This window comes from Tyto alba, unplaced genomic scaffold (assembly GCF_018691265.1).
Source record: "Tyto alba isolate M040663 unplaced genomic scaffold, T.alba_DEE_v4.0 Super-Scaffold_1, whole genome shotgun sequence".
Classification (NCBI taxonomy): Eukaryota; Metazoa; Chordata; class Aves; order Strigiformes; family Tytonidae; genus Tyto; species Tyto alba.
This window is the reverse complement of record NW_024881261.1, coordinates 27,961,135-27,982,710: the sequence shown is the minus strand read 5'-3', so window position 1 is coordinate 27,982,710 and position 21,576 is coordinate 27,961,135. Positions and strand designations below refer to the sequence as shown.

The window sequence follows — 21,576 nt, the reverse complement described above, 5'->3', positions numbered from 1 at the left end:
AGGACCTAAACACCAAAGTTTATTATTAAACATCATTCAAATCAAGCCAGGGTGGGAAGGAAATAGGAGGTTAATGGTTTAAACAAGGTAAATGCTGCATTTTGTAAAATAACAGTCTTTAGATTAATACCAAAAGACAAAATGTGTCTTCATGTTCTTTTTGGCACTCAGTTAAGAAAAACCTTTGCTGAAAACAGTTCTTGCCCTCCAGCTGGATGAGCACTGAGACACCTCTGTTGCAGAGCGACCGGGTGCTTGAGCACCCTGCTGAGCAGGGCTGGCTGCGTCTGCGCCAAGGAGCAGGCTGTTTCTTGGAAATGTTGATGCAATTCAACTGTGCTGCTGCTGAAGCCACGGACACAAAAAAGAAAAGAAAACAAGAAAAGAAAAATAATAATAAAAAAAAAAAAAAAAAAACAAAACAAAAAAAAACCAACCAAACTAAAAACACAGCCAGCCTCAGACCTCTCAGGCCATTAGTGTATCTCACTCAGGTTTTACCTTCCACCAAATACTGTCAAATTTATGTTTTGTTTGGACCTGAAGGGTGGAGGGAGTTGGAGAGTTGCCTTTGCTGCTGTCAGTGCTTCCTAATGATGTTTCTCACTAGAGAAAATGAGCTTGCTTGTTTGAGAATCCAAATTCCCTGTGGGGCACAGTTTGGGAAACTGAAGATATGGGAAGAAAAATAATATCTGTCAGGGCAAAGTATAAACATCCATAAAGCAGAATAGCGAAACACCTACAGAGAATGTTGTAGCTTTGCCAGCAAACTAAAGTCACTGACTGATGAGGAAAGCTGTAAGAGCCGAAAAGTTAAAATAAATCAGAAGTTTAGTCTAGCAATTATAACAGGAAATTACTACTGGAGTCAAGGCTCCTACATTCTTTTCCTGGTTCTGCTTCCGATTTAATGAGCAAGCTAGAGAAGCCAAATTTCAAAAGTAGCTTCTAATTTGGAAAGCCTCCATTTCTGATGCCCAGCTGTACACACTGAGGACTTCACTGACTAGCATCTTCAGTGTCCTGCTGTGTGTTTGTGTGGGCAGAGCATTTCAGGGCACTGGCATCTGAAGTCAGCTACCTGACCTGGAGAAACCTATAGTTACTGGGCAACTCAAAGTGGCCATCTCTGAGTTCCCCCGTCTGTGACTGTGGCTAATGCAACACATTGCTGTGGGAGTCTGATGTTTAAATGCTCTTTATGGCTGGCATAACATATTGCAGTGGGGGTGTTATATTTAAATATTGTTTGCAAACATTTACAAGACTTCTCAGACACACTCTATCTCCAAAGTCAGTGCTATTGCTTTTGGAAATAATGCACTCGGTGACCTACACATTTTCTGAAAGGACTGCTTCTTAGTAGGGGCAATGAAGCTGCATTCCCAGGTCAGACTGCAGGAAGAGTTTAAGTAGAATACAGCTGAAACTGTGAATCAGAAATAACTCATCTTCTGTTCAATCACAGAGCCCCAATTTAAACTACATATAAAGCAATCTGTGATGCCTCAGGAGGAAGGGGAACATCTCTCAATCATGGCTGCTCTCTGTACACAGGGTTCCTATTCAATTCCGTCAAAATTTCTAAATGAAGAGAATGTGGAGGTACTTCTGACACTGACTTGAGTTGTGCTACAAATTCCTCAGAGACAGAGCCAAATTAAGTGTCCAGAATAAGGATGTCTCCATAAATTAACACTTTCCTGCCCTACATCTCCCATCCTTATCAAGGGACACCATGGATCAGATGATTAAACTCCAGGTGCTTCCCAGCACTCATTTAGTCATGGAACTCCAAGTGTTTCTCATTATACCAATTATTTTTTTTTAATTCTGTTCAGTACTTCTGTAAATATGTGTCCTAGTGTCAGCTTCATCTTTGCTATGAGCCAGAATGTTTACAGTGGCTTGTCAAATTGAGCATCATGAAACAAATTATTATAGACATTTGTCTAATTGTAATGGAGGTTCTACCGCATCTGATCTTTTCAAGAATATTGCTATGCTGAAAAATAAGCATGAACAAGAGAATGCTGTTTACTGACACTACAGGGGAAAAAAAAAAAAAAAAAGAAAAGAAACCCAAAACAAAAAACACAGAGGCCAGAATATGTTTGGGGTCCCCCTGCTTCTCTACTGCCCATCAGCATGCAGAGTCGGGGAACGCATCCAGTGTTCCTTTCACTTTTGCTCCCACGTGCAACCCCAGAGGTAACACTGTACACCATCTCCATCAGCCACAGGAGCTCAAGTCTCAGAGCTCCTGCCAAGCTCAGGTCTTGTGCCAACCACCTGCCTTTTCAGCCCGTATTGTCACAAAGAAAGCAATTTCGACCTACACACTGAGAAATCATACAAGCTTCTGAAACAAAAACAAACCTTTCCCAGCATGTTGGGTCATTTAACTTTTGTAAACTTCATCTGGGAATCTCAAAAAAAAAAAACAAAAAAAAACAACAAACTTGCAGAGGCATGAGATATAAATAAATGGCAAAGAATCCTTTGATAGGTAATCATACCATTCTGCCACTATGCCACTCTACAGGTGAAGTGTCTCCCTCTAGGCAACAATAAACAAAATACAGTGAATACACAGGCAGTATTTCAATACCTGCTAGAGACTGAGAAAATGGCTTCATTTTTACAGCTATCTTCAGGACAGCAGTATACAATAGTTTCATCTTCACCTTGACGTATTAGCTTATTATGTACCTTACTATATTTTTGTTAAGTACAACTCACAGTTTTAGTGGATGTATTTAGAAAAATAAAACCAGTATTTGCGTAAGGTCACTGTCTACTCTACTACCTTCCCCAAATAAAAAGGCTTTCTTTAGGGAACATTTAACATTTAGACATCACAACAGTTCATTTGAGAATCCCTTCCTATTTTCTTCAAAATGTAGAAATCAGTGAAACCGTTCACCAAGAGCAAGAAATCAGATGAAGTTCATGAAATTAATAATTTCCACTAATCAAAACCATTTTTCCTTCCTACTCAATCCCAGTTTGTGCACTCCCATGTAATAATGCATATCTACATACTAATTAATTGCCAATGTTTCATTGTTTAGAGGCTGTGCAAAGCTGAATTACAAAAAGTTTTCTTAATGATAGGTTCTAGTTGGGAATAGACAAGGATCTAGTTAAGAAATATAGTCCTTCACTAGTGAGCTACATCTTCAGATGCAATAATACCAGTAACAAGTACTCAGTAGAGATGATTTTATCATAATGAAATAGATATTAAAACTATTCATTGCAAAAAGCACACACGCATATTTCTAAATATTACGTTCAGTGTCATTTACAAGTTTTACAAGTCTTCTTGAACTTTTGAATACTTCTAGCAGAAGTAAGTCTCAGAACTGTTAACCTCTATGTTCAACATACGAACTCTTCATTAAGGGGATATGACCTTCATGTCAGCCTCCAGTATCTTTTGCCTGAAGTTTACTAATAAAAAACAAACAATCAAACAAACAAAAAAAACCCACCAAACTCTTACTTTTCTACTACTCCCACACACCCCTTTTTGGTCATTCATTGCTACTTCCCTTTGTCTTGTAGGCTCGTCCAAAAGGAGAAGGCCTGACTCCATACCAGGGCAAGAAACGCTGCTTCGGTGAATATAAGTGCCCCAAATGCAAGAGAAAATGGATGAGTGGAAACTCCTGGGCTAACATGGGACAAGAATGTATCAAGTGCCACATTAATGTTTATCCTCACAAACAGGTAGGAGAAGTACAGACCTGCTGGCATACAGGCTTGGAACTAAGAATGCTCTTAACTTAGTGAAGCGTGGATAAGACATAAACAGGACTTCACATGGACTACAACACACCACAAAAAATTGTTTCCCAGATGAGCTGCTGTTCTCAGCCCTGGAAATCTGGACTGGTGTCATCTGAGCTGCAAGATTTGAATGTCTTATCTTTCTGTAAAAATACCTCCAAAACAATTTTTTTTACCTGCCTTTATTATAGAAACAGACTGTAGGGTCTTATAATTGGAGATGGAGTAAAACAAGTGCAGCAGTAACAATAGGCCTCCTAGTTGTTCTGATTCTCTTTATTTTTACACCAGTTTAATGTTTCATTCCACTGGTGTCAGAGTTCTCATGTGTACTACTTTTTTCACCTGTTGAAATAAGATTGGATGTGGTCAAGTGGCTATATCTATTTATAAAGATTAGTGATAGAACAGAGCAATACAAAGAGAACTCCTGCCTACAGAAATCCTTGGTTAATGACAGTAAAGCAAGACAGTCTGGATAAAGAGAGGTTTCTCTGTTTCCATAATACCAAGTGATGCCCAGAGAACTTCAAGAGAAAGCCTTTTTTTAAGCTGAAAGAGTCAAACCTAAGAAGTAGCTCTGTTAGGAGAGCTGTATCTGCCATCCTGTCAGCCATAGCTCATATGGTACACACAGCCTTCTTCCCTGCTCCCTGCAGATGTCAGTTATCCCTTGAGGTAATTTTCTGCATTTCTAGCTCATGATGGGAAAATTGTCAATTCCTCCTTGCATCACACCAGAATTGGTCACAAGCAGTCAATCAGTTCAACAGTCTTTAGTGGGAGACAGTCAAACCAACTGTGTGAGCTCATACCCCTTGTTTCCATGATAAACCAGGCTACAGACTGGCTGTCAAAGCTGAATTTTCATGCAGAAAGTCCATGAAAAATAAATCTGTTCATCATGGAAAAAATTGAGGGGGAATGCACAATATTGCAGAAAACTGTTGTGGATTGAAAAGGTGAGAATTATTTTAAAGAGTCTGGGAGGAGTGATTTGCCTCAGGTGTAATTCATCCTAGCTGAATCTCAGTAATAAATAGCACTGCATGAGTCAAGTTACCTGCTGCCCACTCAGAGGCTGCTCAAACCATAGACAGATCATTTGGATGTACTTGCAATAGGTGCAGAGGAAATTCCATCAGGAGCCTTAGGTGCCTCATTAGTTACTTAAGTGCTTGCAAAATTCCTGTAAAAAGCTCTTTCCATAGGTTCCTAAGGAACACTTCATACCATTTCATGAGACTTCAGATGGGAGGGTGTCAGGAAAATAAAATCCTGAAGAAAGATACTGTGACTTTATAATGATGAAAGGACAGAAGAGTATTGAAATTCATTGCAACAAGCAGGAAGAGTAGATACAAATAAGTTTATTAAGCTTTATCCCACACAGGAATATCAAATCAATTGTATTTCCTCCTCTTGTACACATGTATTTTCATCTAATTCTAAGGGCAAGATGTGTCTCAGTCTCCACGGCAACATTGCATTCCAATACACAGCCAAAATATTGATTTAGAATTGCTAGTACCTTGAAGCGATATGAATTACAGTTAAAACATAGTGTTTGAAGACTGCCACGCTTGTGGCAGAAGCCTTGATTTAAACTTGGCATACTTCACTATGAGATGACCATCCCTTCTTTCTATCATGGGAATTTTTCTGCTTTAGAATGAACTTGTTAAATTCCCTGAGCCAGGGAGTATCTTTGTTTCTGTTGTCCAGCTGAGATTATGTGATCCATTGCCCTTTCTCTGGGCTAATGCCACTCTGATTCCAAACCTGAAAACAAGAGATCATCTTTAGAAACTGTAGTCTAATTTCCCTGAGAAAACTGACTAGAAACTATACTACAAATGAGAAAAAGGAAGGACCTTTTTTTTTGTTGTTGTTGAAGCATATATATAGAAGGAAAAGCTGAGCAATTTTCTTTCACTAACTTACATGAGACAAATCTCAAAGCTTCCAAGGTCTGTGTTTAGACAGCTTGTCTAGACAACTGCACCAAAATCCAGGCTAAGCAATTAAGTGATTTTTCACATGTATGGAAGTACAGTCTTGAGGGTGAGAGAAATTACAAGACTATTGATTTATAACACAAGTTCATAATTATTTACCTTGTTCTTCTAAACTCTTTCCATCATTTGTGTTACTGTTCAGAAGGTCACAAGAAATTGCTCAAGAGTATCCCATCCACACCGTACAAGAGGCATTACAGACTTGAGAATATGTACATTTTGTAGTAGAGAAGTTTTGCAGGTAGTCCCCTTGGGCAGAGTTGCCCCTCATGGCAGGGTTAGAGTAGTCTAATCTGCATAGTAGTACTAAAGTCAAAGACGGACTGTGGAAGGGTTGCAGTCTACAGTGCTTCCGTAAGATGTGCTTGCCTCGGGGCCGTGTACATAGTGCTTTCCAGGGAATAATCACAGCATGTGCAGTGCAGGTTTCCACAGCTGACCCCCATCACTATGTTTCCATGCTATCCCCTGAGGACACCACAACACAGGATGTGGAAGAGCTTTGCTCTTCTTATCTATCCATGTGTTCATGTCCCACCAGTAGATATTGCAGCAGCTATTTGAGTTCGAGACAAGAGCACATTTCAGCTAGCCTTCCAGATAGAAGTAACTTGCAGCCAGTCACTAGTGCTCTTTCCCAAAACCTCAACTTACAACCTCGAGTTGAAAGATTTTACATCCTACTGTTGCTGCCTCACCTCTGTCTGCTTCTATTTCTCCATGTTGCTGTCGTCATTCCTTCTAGTCTTTTTCATTCTTCCAGAGGTGCCCTGTGCTTCTTCTGATTAAACATACCAGCAATAGCCAGACAGTAAAGAAAACAGCATCGGTTCACGCACAGAGCCAGAAGCAAAGGAGAGCTAACAGGCTGCATGAGGTCAGCACTGCTTCTTGACAGAGCCCAGTGTTTGCTAACCCATACATGTTTTTTGTCCAAGCATCCAGCTCCACACCAGACTCTCTCTAAACATTTATCTGTGTGGTGTGGTGTTATTCTGCACCATTTTGGAAAATATGCTCTACCCAGTTACTTGTACTCTTATACTAATGACTGTATTTTGTAAAAACAGTGAAAGATATTTAAATAATTAATTTCTAGTTTGAGAGTTAAAGCACAAAAAATTATCTTATTGTGCATAAAAGATTGTTTTAGTAGGTTGTTTTTTGTTTTGGTTTTGTTTTTTTAATTAGCACAGCTACACAACCTTAATATTTTCTGTATATTTCCTATTTATTCTTTAGATTTTGATTACTTTGTTGGCACCTGTCATTGGGGAATCCTCATTCATGTTTGAGTTCTTATGCACTTCTAGAAGTTTTTAGCAATCGCTTTCCCCTTCCCCCCACACTCCCAATGCATTAGTGGATGTCCTCATCTAATTATGAGCTCCTACCACCTTCATTATATGGGATCAGAATATCTTCACTCTCATCTGAATATTCTATTAGGCAGTTTTTCCAAGTTAAACAACTCATCTAAGAAAAGATGCTGCCTCTCCCTAGAAGTTATCTTTCTGTTATTCCATTTTAACTCCATTGAAGAAAAAGAAATCAGTGTTGCTTTTCCGTAGTGTCTATTATTTCACTGCAAAGTCACCATACTGTTTGATGCAATCATAGTACAAGTAATCCATTAATGGATTTTTTTTCCCCAATTTAACAAAACCCAGATGAACTGGCCAGACAGAAGTTTGACCTCCATGCAAGCTCAGACAGCGTTTACCTCTAGCGAAATAAATCAATTCTACTTCCAAATAATCTTGTCAATATTTCTTCTCTGCAATGTGTTGAAATTCATCATCTCCTTTTCTTACTCGTTGCCCTACCATTTGGTAAACATATCATTGTGACCTAACAGATAAAAAAGTATCCTGAACTTTATTAAAGAAGTTACTGGCCATTTATCAGCAAACAAACAGAACTGTTGGTTCCTCAACATTAACTGTCCCTATGTCAAGTTTTAAAAGCCCCCAAAACTACAAAAATTACTTAACTGCAAACAACTCACACCATGTCTAAAACCAGTCAGGTGCCACATTTCCCTAGTGAGGGCATATTATAAAGTCTCCACTCACAGTAGTATATACCACATCAAAACTTACACCAGGTCAGATCAACCTCCCCTGTCCCCCATCTGATCCTGGGCAGTAGAGAACACTTACAGGAAGGTTTGGTGACAGACAAGACACATTGGCCACTTCAGAGGATACCTTCCCATCCTCTGGTGTGGCCAAGTGAGTATATCTCTGCATTCCTCCAGTTTCTCACCACATAGGTCAACCTCTGTAGAGTCTATTCAACAGCTGAAATATAACCACATGGACCACAAAACCTTGCTACATCACCCTGAATATTGGAGATTAGGATGCTTTTGTCCAATTTAGGAGAGAAAAAAAATTAAATCCCTATTTCAGGATCACTTGATCTTCATTGCAGTGAATTTGGAGTTTATTCTCAATTTCCAGGCTTGCCTTTTTCTCCAGTCCTCATCTCCATCTTGTCTTCTGCAGTTTCTTTCCTCAATCTACAAACTTTTCAGTCCTGTAGGACCTGTCCATGTTGTCTCACAAGGGATGGTTCATGCCTGAGTGCTCCCATGTAACTGGCTTAGGCAATAATATCAGAGTACTGAAGATAATCTCAACTCTGGATGGCTCTGGGGTAGCCATTCAAGCACACATGCTGGGTCTGTGAATGGCTCGTGCAGCTATGCTCAAATCTTGATCTCCTATGCATACCTTTCATCAGTGGGTCCCTGGAGAGGAGAGCAGCCACACTTCTCTGCCACCTGCTCTTTGTTCCTGAAGGTTTGTTTCACTCTAAAACTATCCCATGCCAATTCCCCACAAGGAATGCCTCAATTCAGCCCTGTGCTCTTACTCCACATACCCTATCTGTGAGAATGAGTTTTTAATCTCTCTGGGGCAGGAAAAGTCTTCTCAGCAATTTTACAGCTGTGTATATACTTCAGAGTGCTTTATAAATACAGCTCTAAATCTTTGCGTTTAAGAGAGATGGTGGAGCATGTATTACAGGAAATAACACCAGAACCTAACAGCAAGGCTGCTGCCATTCATTCCCCAATTCATCCACAGAGCAGAGAATCAGGTGGCTCTAACTCCTGAGCTGCAAAACTGCTCCTCATCCCAAGGAAGTTCTGCATGCATTTCTGTTTTCATGACTAAATTGTGTCACTGTGTTCCTCCTTTTTGCAATTCCACCATGTTCCTTAAGTGGTAAACCTCCCTGTGGGAATGCTTACAGGAATTCACAGGACATGAGACAAAAATTGGAGGCCCATTGAGATCAAGCTTTATTGAGGAGTAGGAGACCAAGGAACTACACCCTGACAAAGCTGCTCTATGGCTATTCCAAAAGTAGCTTCCTGAGTAGTTACTTTTGATACTCTAAACATAAACAGACATCTCAGATGGGACTTAAACCTACCTCTTATTCTTCCAAGTAATTTGGATTTTTTAGTTGTTTATGCTCCTTCTTACCCTGCTTCAGCAATGGAGCCAGTCCTTACAGCCATTCACCAACATTCTTGGCACTGTTAACAGCCCAGATGCCAAGCTTGAATTCTCATTTTCTTCCCCTGTCTGCTATAGCAGCAACATCTGCACCTGTGGTTGCTTCCTGGCTGGCCTCTTATCAAGGCTTCTTCTCTGACTTTGCGGCTAACTCCAGTGCTGTTTGTGATGACAGCTGTTGCACTGGTGCAGAACCAGCCATCTGGTGACCGACTTGTCCTCTTGGACACTATTTTCTTCCAGCTGTCAGGAATTTACTGTTGGACTGGAAATAATTTGGTATGTAAATACATTCTTCATTATATCCCAGCTATTACTGCCATGGGCAGTGCAGCGGTCCCATCACAATTCCTGTGCCTGGGTGCATCCACAGCCACTGCTCTTCTCTCAACATGGGGAGGGATGGGTCTGATCACTCAAGCCCAATACACTTTAAAAGAGCTTCAGGTTTACAAGTATGATCTTTTGACTCTTTAGATTTAATAAACTCTCCCCAGCATGCCCATCCTTGTATACTCCAGCAGTGGGAATACAGATCACTCCAGACTGCTGCTTCTCTGAACTCTAAAAAGATTTTCAGCATTTAGTTCATGCTGTTATCATTCATTCCTAGCTAGCCTGTCCCAGAGGCATGCTGCTGACAGAGGCCACTTGCTGCATCATGCCTCTGATCTGCAGCCTTCTTACCACTGCCTGTCAGATCCACAGAGAAAACTGAGGGCCTTGTTAATGTCCCCGTTTCCCTCAGGCAGACAGAAGAGTAGAGGGTCTGCTGCTCAAGGATGCACATTGCATTTCATTCTTTTTCCCCATTGCATAATTTTTTATTGGTCTAAAAATTTAGAAATTCATGATAGCATGTGTGTCTTGAGGGAAGCATAGCTAGCTGTAGTTCCCTAAAACTGTTAACATAACAATTAATCTGCCAGTTATAGTTGTAGAATCTGTTTCTACTCACATATTTAATCTGTCATTTAATCATCTGATTTGCTCCTCTGTGACTTGAGGTAATGAGACTAGAAAATTATTTAAGTGTTTTCTTACATTTGAATTTTAATGCAATCCTTTATCTATCAGTGGTGCAATCAGATTGTTCCATTTTACAGAAAAAAAAAAAAATCTTCTAAATACAAACGTAAGCAGCCACATTATTGCATTCTGCTCCTTAGTGGAAGCGATTTTCCTCGAGGATGTCCTAGTGACGTTTTCTCCGACACTTAACGTGTCATAAGGGGTAGCTTTTTGTTTGGAGGGATTGATATTTTTAACTGACTTGTGGGGAGTGCAGAGTTCATTCAGTACATGCAGACTGGGACAGCAATAGTTCACAATCAAAAGTTAATTTGCAGGACAGGAATTGCTATATAAATTTAAATTTATTTCAGCTTCATTCCCTTGGGGCAACAGCTTTAGTCGCTACCACCAAATGCTTTCCTGGTGGAGCTGCACAAGATTATTTCCACCTGTCAACTACCAGGAGAAAATTAAAGACACACAAAAATGAAGAATGTAAGAGTGCCCATCTTTGTAGCTTTTACTGAAAAAATGGACTGCCAAATCAAATCCTGGATGCTTGCATTAAAAAAAAAAAAAAAAGACAATGAAAATTGAAGGATAGTATTTAAGCTCTCCATTTAATGTAAAAAAGCATACCTTTCCCAGAGAAACCTATCAGGATTTTCTGTTGTTTTACAAGCTCCATTTCACCTCTTCCTAAAGAAAGGAATTATTTTTTTCAGCCAAATAGCCTGCCCCTTTATCCGCACCCTCTCCAAATGCATGGCTGAGGTTTTTATGCTACTGGCCTCTCAGCAGCAGCACAGAGCTCTTGCAGCCTCCTCAGCTATGTGGATCTTCTGCATAATTCAGGCAATCCCCAAAACTAACACCCTGCTGCACCCCTCTTGTGCTGGCATCTTCTCCTTCCACCACACCAAAGCTGGTGAAAATTGTCCAAGGTCAGCCTGTGCTGAAGAAGTCCAGCCTTGATGGACACACAGCTCTTTGGCTATCTGATGTCCTACCCTTTTAGCTTGGCATAAAAAAGGTTGCAAGAGTGCAAGGTTCTTGCTTTAAAGGCCTCCACAATTAGTAACAGACAAATAACAGCAGGACAAGAACTGCTGTTTTTCAGGGTGTTTGAAGGGGATTTTTTTGCCTCACAAGAAACCCATGAGGAGAAAACAGCAAATGGAGATACGATGGGACTTCATTTTATGCAAAAGTTAGACTGAAGTGGTTTTGGGACACAAACCACATGAGCACTCTACCAGTTTCGAAGTCTCGGCCCTCCACTGCCTCACCAGAAACGTAGCCTGGGCTCTGCTCGGCTCCGCTCATTCCAGCTGGCCCTTGGCAACCTGCTTTCCTGCGTTCGTAACCCCTCTCTCCCCAGCCTCCGTGTCGTAACACACTGGTAACAATAACATTTCTGAAATCAAAATGCTTTGTAAGCCAAAAAGCTGAGCTCAATCAACGCAGGGGGAAAGCAAACCATGGAGAGCTATTGTTTCTGAAAACCATCCAAAAACTCTTGGCGCTTCAAGGCATTCCCAATGTCCTTTGCACTATTTCCAGGAAAAATGATTCCCAAGGCCTTGCATATTAAAAAAAAAAAAAAATCTGGCTTATATCAATAAACATGGTAACTGCTGTATTTTTTCTCTTTAATCAGTACAGCTAGCATGTAGAAGCAATCAGAGCTGAGTTGAGTAGCCTGTTTTAAGTGTAGCATTTCAAAACTCTCAGATTCTCCATTGAGGAACATAAATTAACTCCTGGGACTCCTGAACCTGAGCATCATCTTAGACTGCATTTATGTAATGCAAATTCTTGAAGAAAATTTGTGGGCAAATGTTGGTGGAATAAGTGGGAGAAAAGGCAGGAGGGCAGTTTTTCTGACCAAATAGACTTACTCAACTTGTCTGCATTGTGGGAGAAGCACTGCCTGCACCAGTGGTGGGATTGCAAGCCTAGAAACATGATCACTGGTTCTGATCCCAAATCCTAACATAGTGACTTCCAACAAGTGGGGCTGCAGGGGGAGGTTAAAGGATTTAGAGATGAGATGTGCACTTACTTTCCTTACCGCCTACCTGATACAGGGAATCCAATTTACAATTAAATTGTAAATGAATTTAGACTCAAATACATATAATATGTGGACTAGGACAGACGAAACTTCAGGTGAGATCATGGGGAAGAACACTGAATTGGTAACCATTGACAATCACCCCTGAATTACTCCCATATATTGTTTTTACTAGCTGTGCAATATCACAAGTGTTGCACTTATAATCCCACACATCCAAGCAAGAGTTTGCAGACATCCCTTGTTCGGGATAATAGAATATATTTTGTCTCATTTTAGCTATTCAGAGAGCTGAGAAGCTCTTCTGATTTCTGGATTATGATCTGTTCTTGCAGTGTTACATAGCCAAAAAAAGCTTTGAATGTCTTTATTCTTCCTATCCGCAGGGTCTCGGGTGGCTTTGGACTGAAGAATTTATAAATGAAAACTTAGATGATCAGGTGTGCGTTAAGATTTTATAGATAAAGGAAAGTGTAGGACCTAGGGAAGGTGTGAAAAAAATTAATGGCCATATTTTTGTAATTTACATTTATCCACCCCCTGCTCCAGGAATTATATTTTGAAGAGATAAGCAAGAGTCTAGTATCCCTGTGAGAACAGTGAGAAGCTTATGGCTTGTTTTCAGATTTCACACCACGTGCTGTCTCTACCATGGTCCCATAGAACAACTGTTGTCTTCATGGGAAGGCACTGGGCAATGAAGTAGTCTTTCATGTACATTTCACAAAAACAGAGAAATTATGGGCTAAGGAATTTTGTTTGTTTGTTTGTTTTAAAAAATGGTGTACTTTATGATGTTTTACCTTATATCTCTATCGCCTCTCTACCTATTAGACTTTCCAAACACTTAAATGTACTGCAGTATAACATAGGTATTTTATTTTCAGAATGATTGTGAAACCTTTTACATGTCATGGAAAATTAAACAACAAAGATCTACTAAAAACAAAGCCCTTTCCCTTGTTTAGTCAAATATACCTCCAATTCTGTGATTTCAGAAATATTATTAAAAATACAAAGTCAATTTATTACTCAGATTCAGGGTAGAGGGTTGTGCTGTGAGATAGGGTTTTTTGTTTGGGTTTTGTTTGTTTGTTTTGGGGTTTCTTATTTTTTTATTAATAGCTTTACAGCCGCTCTATTTAAAAAATGTCAGCCTCAGAAATATGGGACTGAGTATTGGAAAAACCTCATTTAGCTACGTAATATCTATGCATGGTTAAGACAGTTTTCTTGTTTTAGCAGATAATCTTAACATTGGTAACCCCTGCTGGGTAATGGGATTCCCATGCTTGAGGTGTTAATGCCTTTGGGACATCTCTGTTACTGGAACCAAGAGAATAAACTCTTCCGTGTCACTGCTTTTTATAAATATAGTCCTCAATTCAGTCTTCTGGTAATTTGTCTACAACAAAGTTACCACCACCTTTATGAAGAATGGCATTAAGTTATTAGGCCACTGAACCAATACAGAGCTGAAGAGCTCAAAAAAATATTTCATCCCTTCAGGAAAGAGTTACAGTACCTTTATAATTACTACAAGAAAGCTCAGTTAAGCATAAAAGTAGGCTTCACATGCATAATAAAAAGTAACATTGACAAAACCTTGGATCTAATCTGATTTCTTTCCCTTCACTGCAGAGACCCCTGGAAAAGCCGGACGGCCTGGATGTTTCAGATCAGAGCAAAGAACACCCCCAGCATCTGTGTGAGAAGTGCAAAGTTTTGGGCTACTACTGCCGCCGTGTGCAATAAACCTTCGAAGTGGCCTCTTCCTGTCCCCATCATCCTTAAAGATCCTCTGGCAGCATGTGATCAACAGCACAGCAAATCAAGATAAAAGCTAAAATAATTGCCAATATTGCCTATCTAATAATATGCCTTACCTTTAATAGAATGTAACATTTCTCCTGTGCATGCACACACATGCACCAGGGATTTACAGGACTATGATTTATATACATACATATATATGTAAATTTATATATATATATGTACACACACATACAGAAAGCGTTACTGATAGCGTTCACAACAGAACCGTGGTTGCAGGTTCTGCTGATTGTTTACACAGACCCTATATCATGGCCAGGTGAAATGAAGTACTATTCAATAGGCAAGGTATAATATACACAAAGAATATATTTTATATGTATGGCTTTTGCAGAGGTTAAATAACTGTGGGGCCACTAATTGCAAGCATCCACCCACAACATGAACGTTATTCCTATTATATGACAAGACAAAGGAAGATGAAACAAGCCACAGCGTAAAAGAAGGTAAATTATTGTTTTCCCAGTTTTAGAAAGTCTAAGAGTTTTGTGCTGCTGATTTCTTGGACTTTCTCTGTTTGTTACCATCACTTGGACAGGGTTTAGGCAAAATCATTTTTGCAGAATGTGGCAAAAAAAAAGTGAATAATTGTTTGAGGGTGTGGGTTCAGTAGAAAGGGAATGCCATAATGGGACCCAGAGCATCAGGAAGGATTCCAAGAGGTTTTCGGAGGAGACAAAACTGGCTTGCTTGTGCAACTAACAGATCCTTCTCTTGTCATATAATCCCACTGAAATGGTCCCTGTATGTGTATGGGTTGTTCATTAGGCCACAAGCACATTAAATTTACTGTGAATAAGGGGGGATAAGAATACTTAAAACTGTCCCCAAAACCCGTCATTGAAAGATTAGCCAAACTTACTATTTATAATAGTTTTAAAGCCACTTTCTGGAAATATTTTTATGTCCTGTTTTCTACTGTACAAATTTGTTATATAATATAAAACTTGTTAGCCATAGGGGTGTTTTGAGGCATGGAGAACTCTCTGTATAATCTTCCCTCTTTGTCTTCCTGAAGCACCTGCATACCTGAGGAGAAATGTAGGAGTTGTATTTCATTGTCCCATTTCAGGTAAAACTTTGTGCAGGGGCATCCTGCTGCAAAGACATATCTCATCAGGGATTGGGAAATATCATGAACTCAGAGTACCTCGAGACAGTACCCTGTTTGGATGTCTGCATAGAAGTACATTGGCAAAAAGGACACAAGCAATTCACTTGCAGCATTCGCTAAAAAAATTACAGGGATAATGTTTCTTTGAGATTTTTTTTTTTAATCAACAATTTCTATTTTTATGAAGTTTCCTTTAGAGGGATTGATCTGTGTGAATGATATGTAGTGGAAATACTTTAAATCCTAAATAACTTGATGCGAGTTAAATTTGTTTTGAGGATTAATTCCATAACGCTAAGACAGAATGGGGTTTAATGCCAAGCAATAGCAGGATGTTACCAGTATGTACAGTCAAGTTTTTGTAAAGCAAATTGAAAACTTACAGTGAGCATTCATATAGGAAATGTGAAGCTCTTTACAAATTTGCTCTAGGGTGAAACTTCCACCATTTCCCTGCTTTGCTATAAGCAGTGTAAAATTGTTTCTGCTTATTCTGGTTGTAGTGTCATGTACATATCTTGCAAACTTCATTATTTATGGGTAGCCCAGGTGACCCAGCCAACCGGTTGAGCAATGGATAAACATTGGGACTCCTGGCTTTTGACCACAGCTCTTCCATTAGCTCCCTGATTTTGGGCAAGTCACAAGATCGTTCTGAATCTCAGTTTCCCCAACTGCAAAATGGGGATAATAATACTTCAGTATACCTACCTCACAGGAGAGTTGTGAGGCTTACTTAGTATAAGTGTTTTGACATCACTGGATGAGAAGTGCTAAGTAATGCTGAAATAGCATTAACTACATTGATCACTTCAAAACTAGTTTTGCCCAGTTGGCAATTCCATCAACTAAAATAGTTGAAAATAATATTATTGAAAGTTAACACTAATAACAGTTCAGTTGCCTCAATGAAGATATGCAGTCTTAACATTTTCAAATGGAAACACATTCTTCTGCACAACTCTGAAATTACCTTAGAGACAAATTCTCTAAACAAAAAACTAATCTGCCCATACAAATAAGAATAAGAAAAATACACAGGCAAATCTAGGGGTGGATTTTCAAAGCTTGATCTCTAGTATTAATCTCAATAGTTTGTTTCAGGCATGAGTAATTTTGAAAGAGCCACATACTAAACCAGATCTATTTTTAACTCCTGAACACTTAATAGTACATAAAAAAAAAAAAAAAAAAATCACCTTGATGCTTCACATCCAGCTAAAGGACATGTAGAGAAACCCTCTTAGATGAAGGTAAGGGACAATGTTATTTTATTTGCTCCCTGAAACAAAGAAACTGCTATCAACCATTTTTTGTTGTGTCAAAATAATTTCTATTTTATGATAACCACTAGATCAGTAAAATAGCTCATCCCTTGATATAGCTACATCAATATACAGCACACCACCGGGTTCTGAGCAAAGGCCAATTACAAGATATTATCATATGCAATTGTTGCTATTCTCATGACAATGCCCTGTTAAAAACTGTTTCTCCAGATTCAACACTGCATGGCAATGCCTTTAGCTTATGGATTTTTAGGTTGTACTAAAAATACACGCGATTGACTTTACCACAGTTAATGTCTATAGGTGTAGTATAATAATTCTTAAGAGCATACTTACGAGTTCAATATTTGTATCACTGATACTTTCCTAGGCAGCAGACATATAAAGTATTTAAGTAATAGTTAGCATATTTGCAGTAAAGAGGAGAACTGGTTTTCCCCTGCACTCACGCAGGGTAAAAGCAGATAAAGACCAAAATGGGCAAAGCAAGAAGCAACATTGCCGTAGGTTGTACTGCCTGACTCAGAGACCGCAGATCCATCCCGGTGCAGGGCACGGGTGCGATCAGGCCCTGGGCACCCCAGGAACGGGAGCAGCCTGCTTTCCTTGCCACCCCTGCCGAAAGCGGGGTGAGGAGGGACAGCGGCCGGGGCTCCCCGGGGGGAGACCACAACCCTCTCTTCCCCGCAGCCGTGGGACTGAACGGCCACTTCCCCCCAGCCCTGTGGGGCAGCCCCTTGTTTTCTGTCCTCGCCACACAGGGCTGAAACCTCATCGCCCTAGAGAGGTGGCACCTGGGGAAGGCAGCAGCGCCCAGCTCGCATGGGGGGAGCCTTCCCCTGTCCCTCCCTGCATGAGGCTGGTTCCTAGGATTGTAGCATTTGGCCCTGGGCATTTGCTCCACACTCATCCGTATAGAGTTTGTGGGTTGCTGGCAAAACACATCCACATAGGTAATGTACAATAGCTTATGACCATTGGCTTTGAGTTAGTGGCACAGAAAGGAAATTACTGAAGTTTGATTTTAAAAAAGAAAAAAAAAAAAAATTGATCACAAAATGCAGATTTTTTTTCTCTTCCCCTGCCCCCCCAAGCAGGTAATTCATCTATAGACCTAACTCTTTCCAGATTGGAAAAACCTTAAAAAAAAAAAAAAAAAAAAAAAATCAGATTTTTGAAAAGAAACTGGATGAGTTGATTTACCTCTTAGATTTTTCTGAATGCTTTCTGATGTTCTCTGTAACCAACTCTGCATTTAGAACATCAGCTCATAATCTTTGAAGGAATTTTTAGACCGTCTTACCAGAAGCAAAGCAAGCATCACTAAAAAGAGTTTAAATAAATACAGGCCTCCTAAACTGAGTATTCTGTAGAGGAGTACCCGAAAGAAATTTGGCTCTGTGCTTTTATTTGGCAAACTGGGCTTTTAACATCAGATGCTTGCTGTTGCCTGACTACCAATTCATCCAGCACACACTTGGTTTTTTTCTTCTTTTCCCCCATCTTTAGAGATTTTTAAACTTTCTTTTATTTCTTAAAAAAAAAAAAAAAAAACCAACCAAACAAACAACTAAACACATTTTGTTTCCTCAGTCGGTCAGAGCATTTCACATGGAATTTGTCCTTAACATTGGCACTGCTCTAGGGAAAAGTATCAGTGATTTGAAAGGCATGATGTAGGTTTTTAGCTGCTTTATCTTGATGCAGCTCCTATGAAGTTGTTACAAATACTTCATTTAATGGTGATGAAGAAAAATCCCTGTAGATTAAACTACGTCCCCAATTTAGCCAGTTTCTACTGCTGCTACCACAGACATAAAACAATGCCACACAAGCAAAATTTGAGGCCTTTTTGTCTCAAAGTTGCTTTTTAATTTCAGATAAATACACAAGAGTATATATTATTTCTGAAAATAGGTGTATTTTGAAGTTCCCCATTATATGGGACTTAGTTTGTAAACTAAAAATGTGAAGTTATGTGTGTCTGAGAGAAGCCTTATACCAAGAAGTATTCTCTATATTTTACCTTTTTGTATAAGGTAAAATTTAGATTATACATGGATCGCATACCTGTGACGCTCTAGCAGTTATTCCAAAAATAAAAGTACTTAAAACATTAAAAGTTAAGAGCTTTTGAAAGTGTCAGACTTCATAGATTAGTTCTCTTTGTCCTGCAATCACACTGAATTTATTTTTATCCTAGTATGGATCCTAAGAGTTGTCTACTGAACAGTATGCAATAAATCATCAACATGTGTTTTTCAAGTTAAGTAAATTGACATATATTTTCCACTTGCCTTTACCAACATATTTTAAAATGTGATGGAACTATTCCCATACAAAAATCATTCTTAAGCTATCACTCCACTCCTGATTGGGCTTCAACCCATAACTCTTTCCTATCTGCAAAACCACTGCTGTCCATTCAGTTTGCTACATTGCTGAAGTGCTCAGAGGGCTGTTGGAGATCTTAGATATAGGGATGATGGTTTGTGTTTCTAGGATGAATTTCAAAGGGACAATCGTGTGCAGTTACTAGCTATAGATGATTGATATAAATGTTTACCCCTGTATGAAGTATTTTACAGTTTTACTTGCAGATGTGTATTTATCTTGAGTTATACTTGACATAGAGTTTCTTTCAATTTTTTTTTTAATACTATGTGTGTATTTTGGAAACCTTTTTAGATGTTAAAATTTTTGAATGGTTACAAATATTTCTTGTAATACTGAATTGTTATCTGGAAACTCTTTGCAGTAACTTTTTTGTATATATTTGAGGGCCTTTTAAAAAAAAAAAAGTATTGTTCGTTTTTTTGGGGGAAAAGTTTTTACAATTTGGAAGCTTTCAAAAGGGCCTTCCTCTCAACTAGGATACTAACAGAGGTAAGAGTTTTCTTAAGTATTTTACAGAACTAAGGATGTATCCTCAAGAAAATATTTATGGAAGTAATTTACTTTTTTTTTTTTTTTTTACAATGCTTTTGTCTGTATAAAGTATGCAACAGAACTACATTAAGAAGGAAATATTGTCTACATAAAATATTATATGAAAGTTGGTACATAATTCTGACAAAAAAACCTTGCAATTCTTTAAGCCATATTGTTTTTGTTATCCTTGGATGAAAATATCAGTATTAAGTAACCAATATATTATTCAAGTGCTTAGACTTATATGAAATTGCTTACACAGTTTATTTATGTGTATTTGGGGAAGGATTGCTAGAAAAAGCTATCACTAGACATATAGCAAGTGAGGAGCAAATAACAGTATAATGTCACTTTATGGCCTTGTGAGAGACACGGAAGATGCTGAAAGCACCGTAGAGACTCGGCTTTCAGAAACTCCGAAGCACAAGCGTTGGGTTTCAAATGGTGGTTCTTTCCCATAACCAGATGGGGAAAGAGCTGGTTGAGACACTGTTTGACAACTCGACTTTCACAACTCTTTGCAGACTGTGAGCTCAGCTATGCATTATTGGCTACAGCAATAATATCAATCAAAGGATGTAAGAGAAAAGGATTGAAGTAGATTATTGTAGGGGGTTATGTTTATTTTAATTAGAACTCATAGCAATATAGAATATGCATGTGCACGTATTTGAAGCATTTTTACACTTTACATTTCATGTAGTTTGATTATATTATGAAGGATTGGGTTTTTAGTTTGATATTTTACCATGCTAAAATGGGAGGTCTACCCAACCCTATACTGGATTCTTGTTTCCTTTAAAAGGTTATTTAGTACAGCACCCACTGCGTTGTGTACTAGTGCTAAAACTAACACTGTATGTTATGAGTTTCTTCAGCTTTATAAAAATTAACCTAATTGTTATTACATTTGTTTAGCTGTACCCACTGACCTTGTCAGATTCAGTTGGTGATTTGTATAATTTCTTTTTCTGTAACTGTTAATAAACTTGTACAGCTAAAACAAACAAACAAAACCTATGGACAAAGGCCTCAGAGGTACCAGTTCTGCTTCAGCAATCAAGATGACAGCTTGCTCATCTGGTGACTATGTTGCTAAAGAGACTGTAAAAACCTCTGTTGTGGATTGTCCATAAAATGGCATTCCGACATGTGCCTTATTTGCTGGATAGTATACAGCTTTCTTCTAGTATTCTAGCATTTTAATGCTGTATTAAAGTACTGCAAAAAACAGCAAGTGAGTGGTATGGGTTTTTTTGCACATTCCTTCCTGTGAAGTTTTACTAGCAGCTGAGTTGGGTTCCCAGTGATGGACTGGCCAGCCGCAGCCTGGTGTTCACAGTGCAAACCTGCCCCAGCATCACCGTGACCCAGACCACACAAGGAAGAGTTCCGCCACTGTAGCCAAATCCCTAAGTTGCAACGACCCTGGTCAGATCCTGGGTGAGAGAGCTTCCCCCAAAGTCTCCTCTGCTGGTGGAGCAGCTTGGGTTAACAGTGCCAGCTTTTAGTTTTTAACAACCTGGTATCATCTAACATTCTTCTGAAGGAAAAACCTGCTATAATCAAAGTATACTTCTATCCTTAATAGCTGGATAGGAAAGCTTAGGTGTCAGCAAATTGTTATGATGGAAAATAAGGTTTACTGGTTTTAAAAGTCATTAAGGTATATCACCTAAAATTCAGGGGATTGGATCTAGTTAATTCTTGGCAAACACTAGAAGTTTGCAAGAACTAGACATACTAAATGCTTGTTGCTCTTCTCACATCCTCAATCCAAATTCAATGGCAAGCAATTTTTCTACTGAGACTACCAGTGCTGTTGTGATTGGAAGTTAAGATAAGGATGTCATAACATTAACTTCAGACTTTAGATACCCTGCCTGTAACATGAGAGATCTCCTTTGTTTAAAACAAACAGAAAAATCGTAATAGATGCACCAGCACACAGTTCTTCTATGCCTGGTCA

The 21,576-nt window shown here is 39.0% G+C and overlaps 1 protein-coding gene across 1 annotated transcript in view; it reads left to right on the top strand.

The window, feature by feature from the left end:
- ZCCHC24 (zinc finger CCHC-type containing 24) overlaps positions 1 to 20,840 on the top strand; it is a 123,789-nt gene extending 102,949 nt beyond the window's left edge. Inside the window, exons 3-4 of the mRNA XM_042807606.1 lie at positions 3,574 to 3,738; positions 14,082 to 20,840. Coding sequence (XP_042663540.1) covers positions 3,574 to 3,738; positions 14,082 to 14,195 — 279 coding nt within the window. The 3' untranslated portion in view covers positions 14,196 to 20,840. The remainder of the gene's footprint in view (positions 1 to 3,573; positions 3,739 to 14,081) is intronic.
- The last annotated feature ends 736 nt before the right edge of the window (positions 20,841 to 21,576 follow it).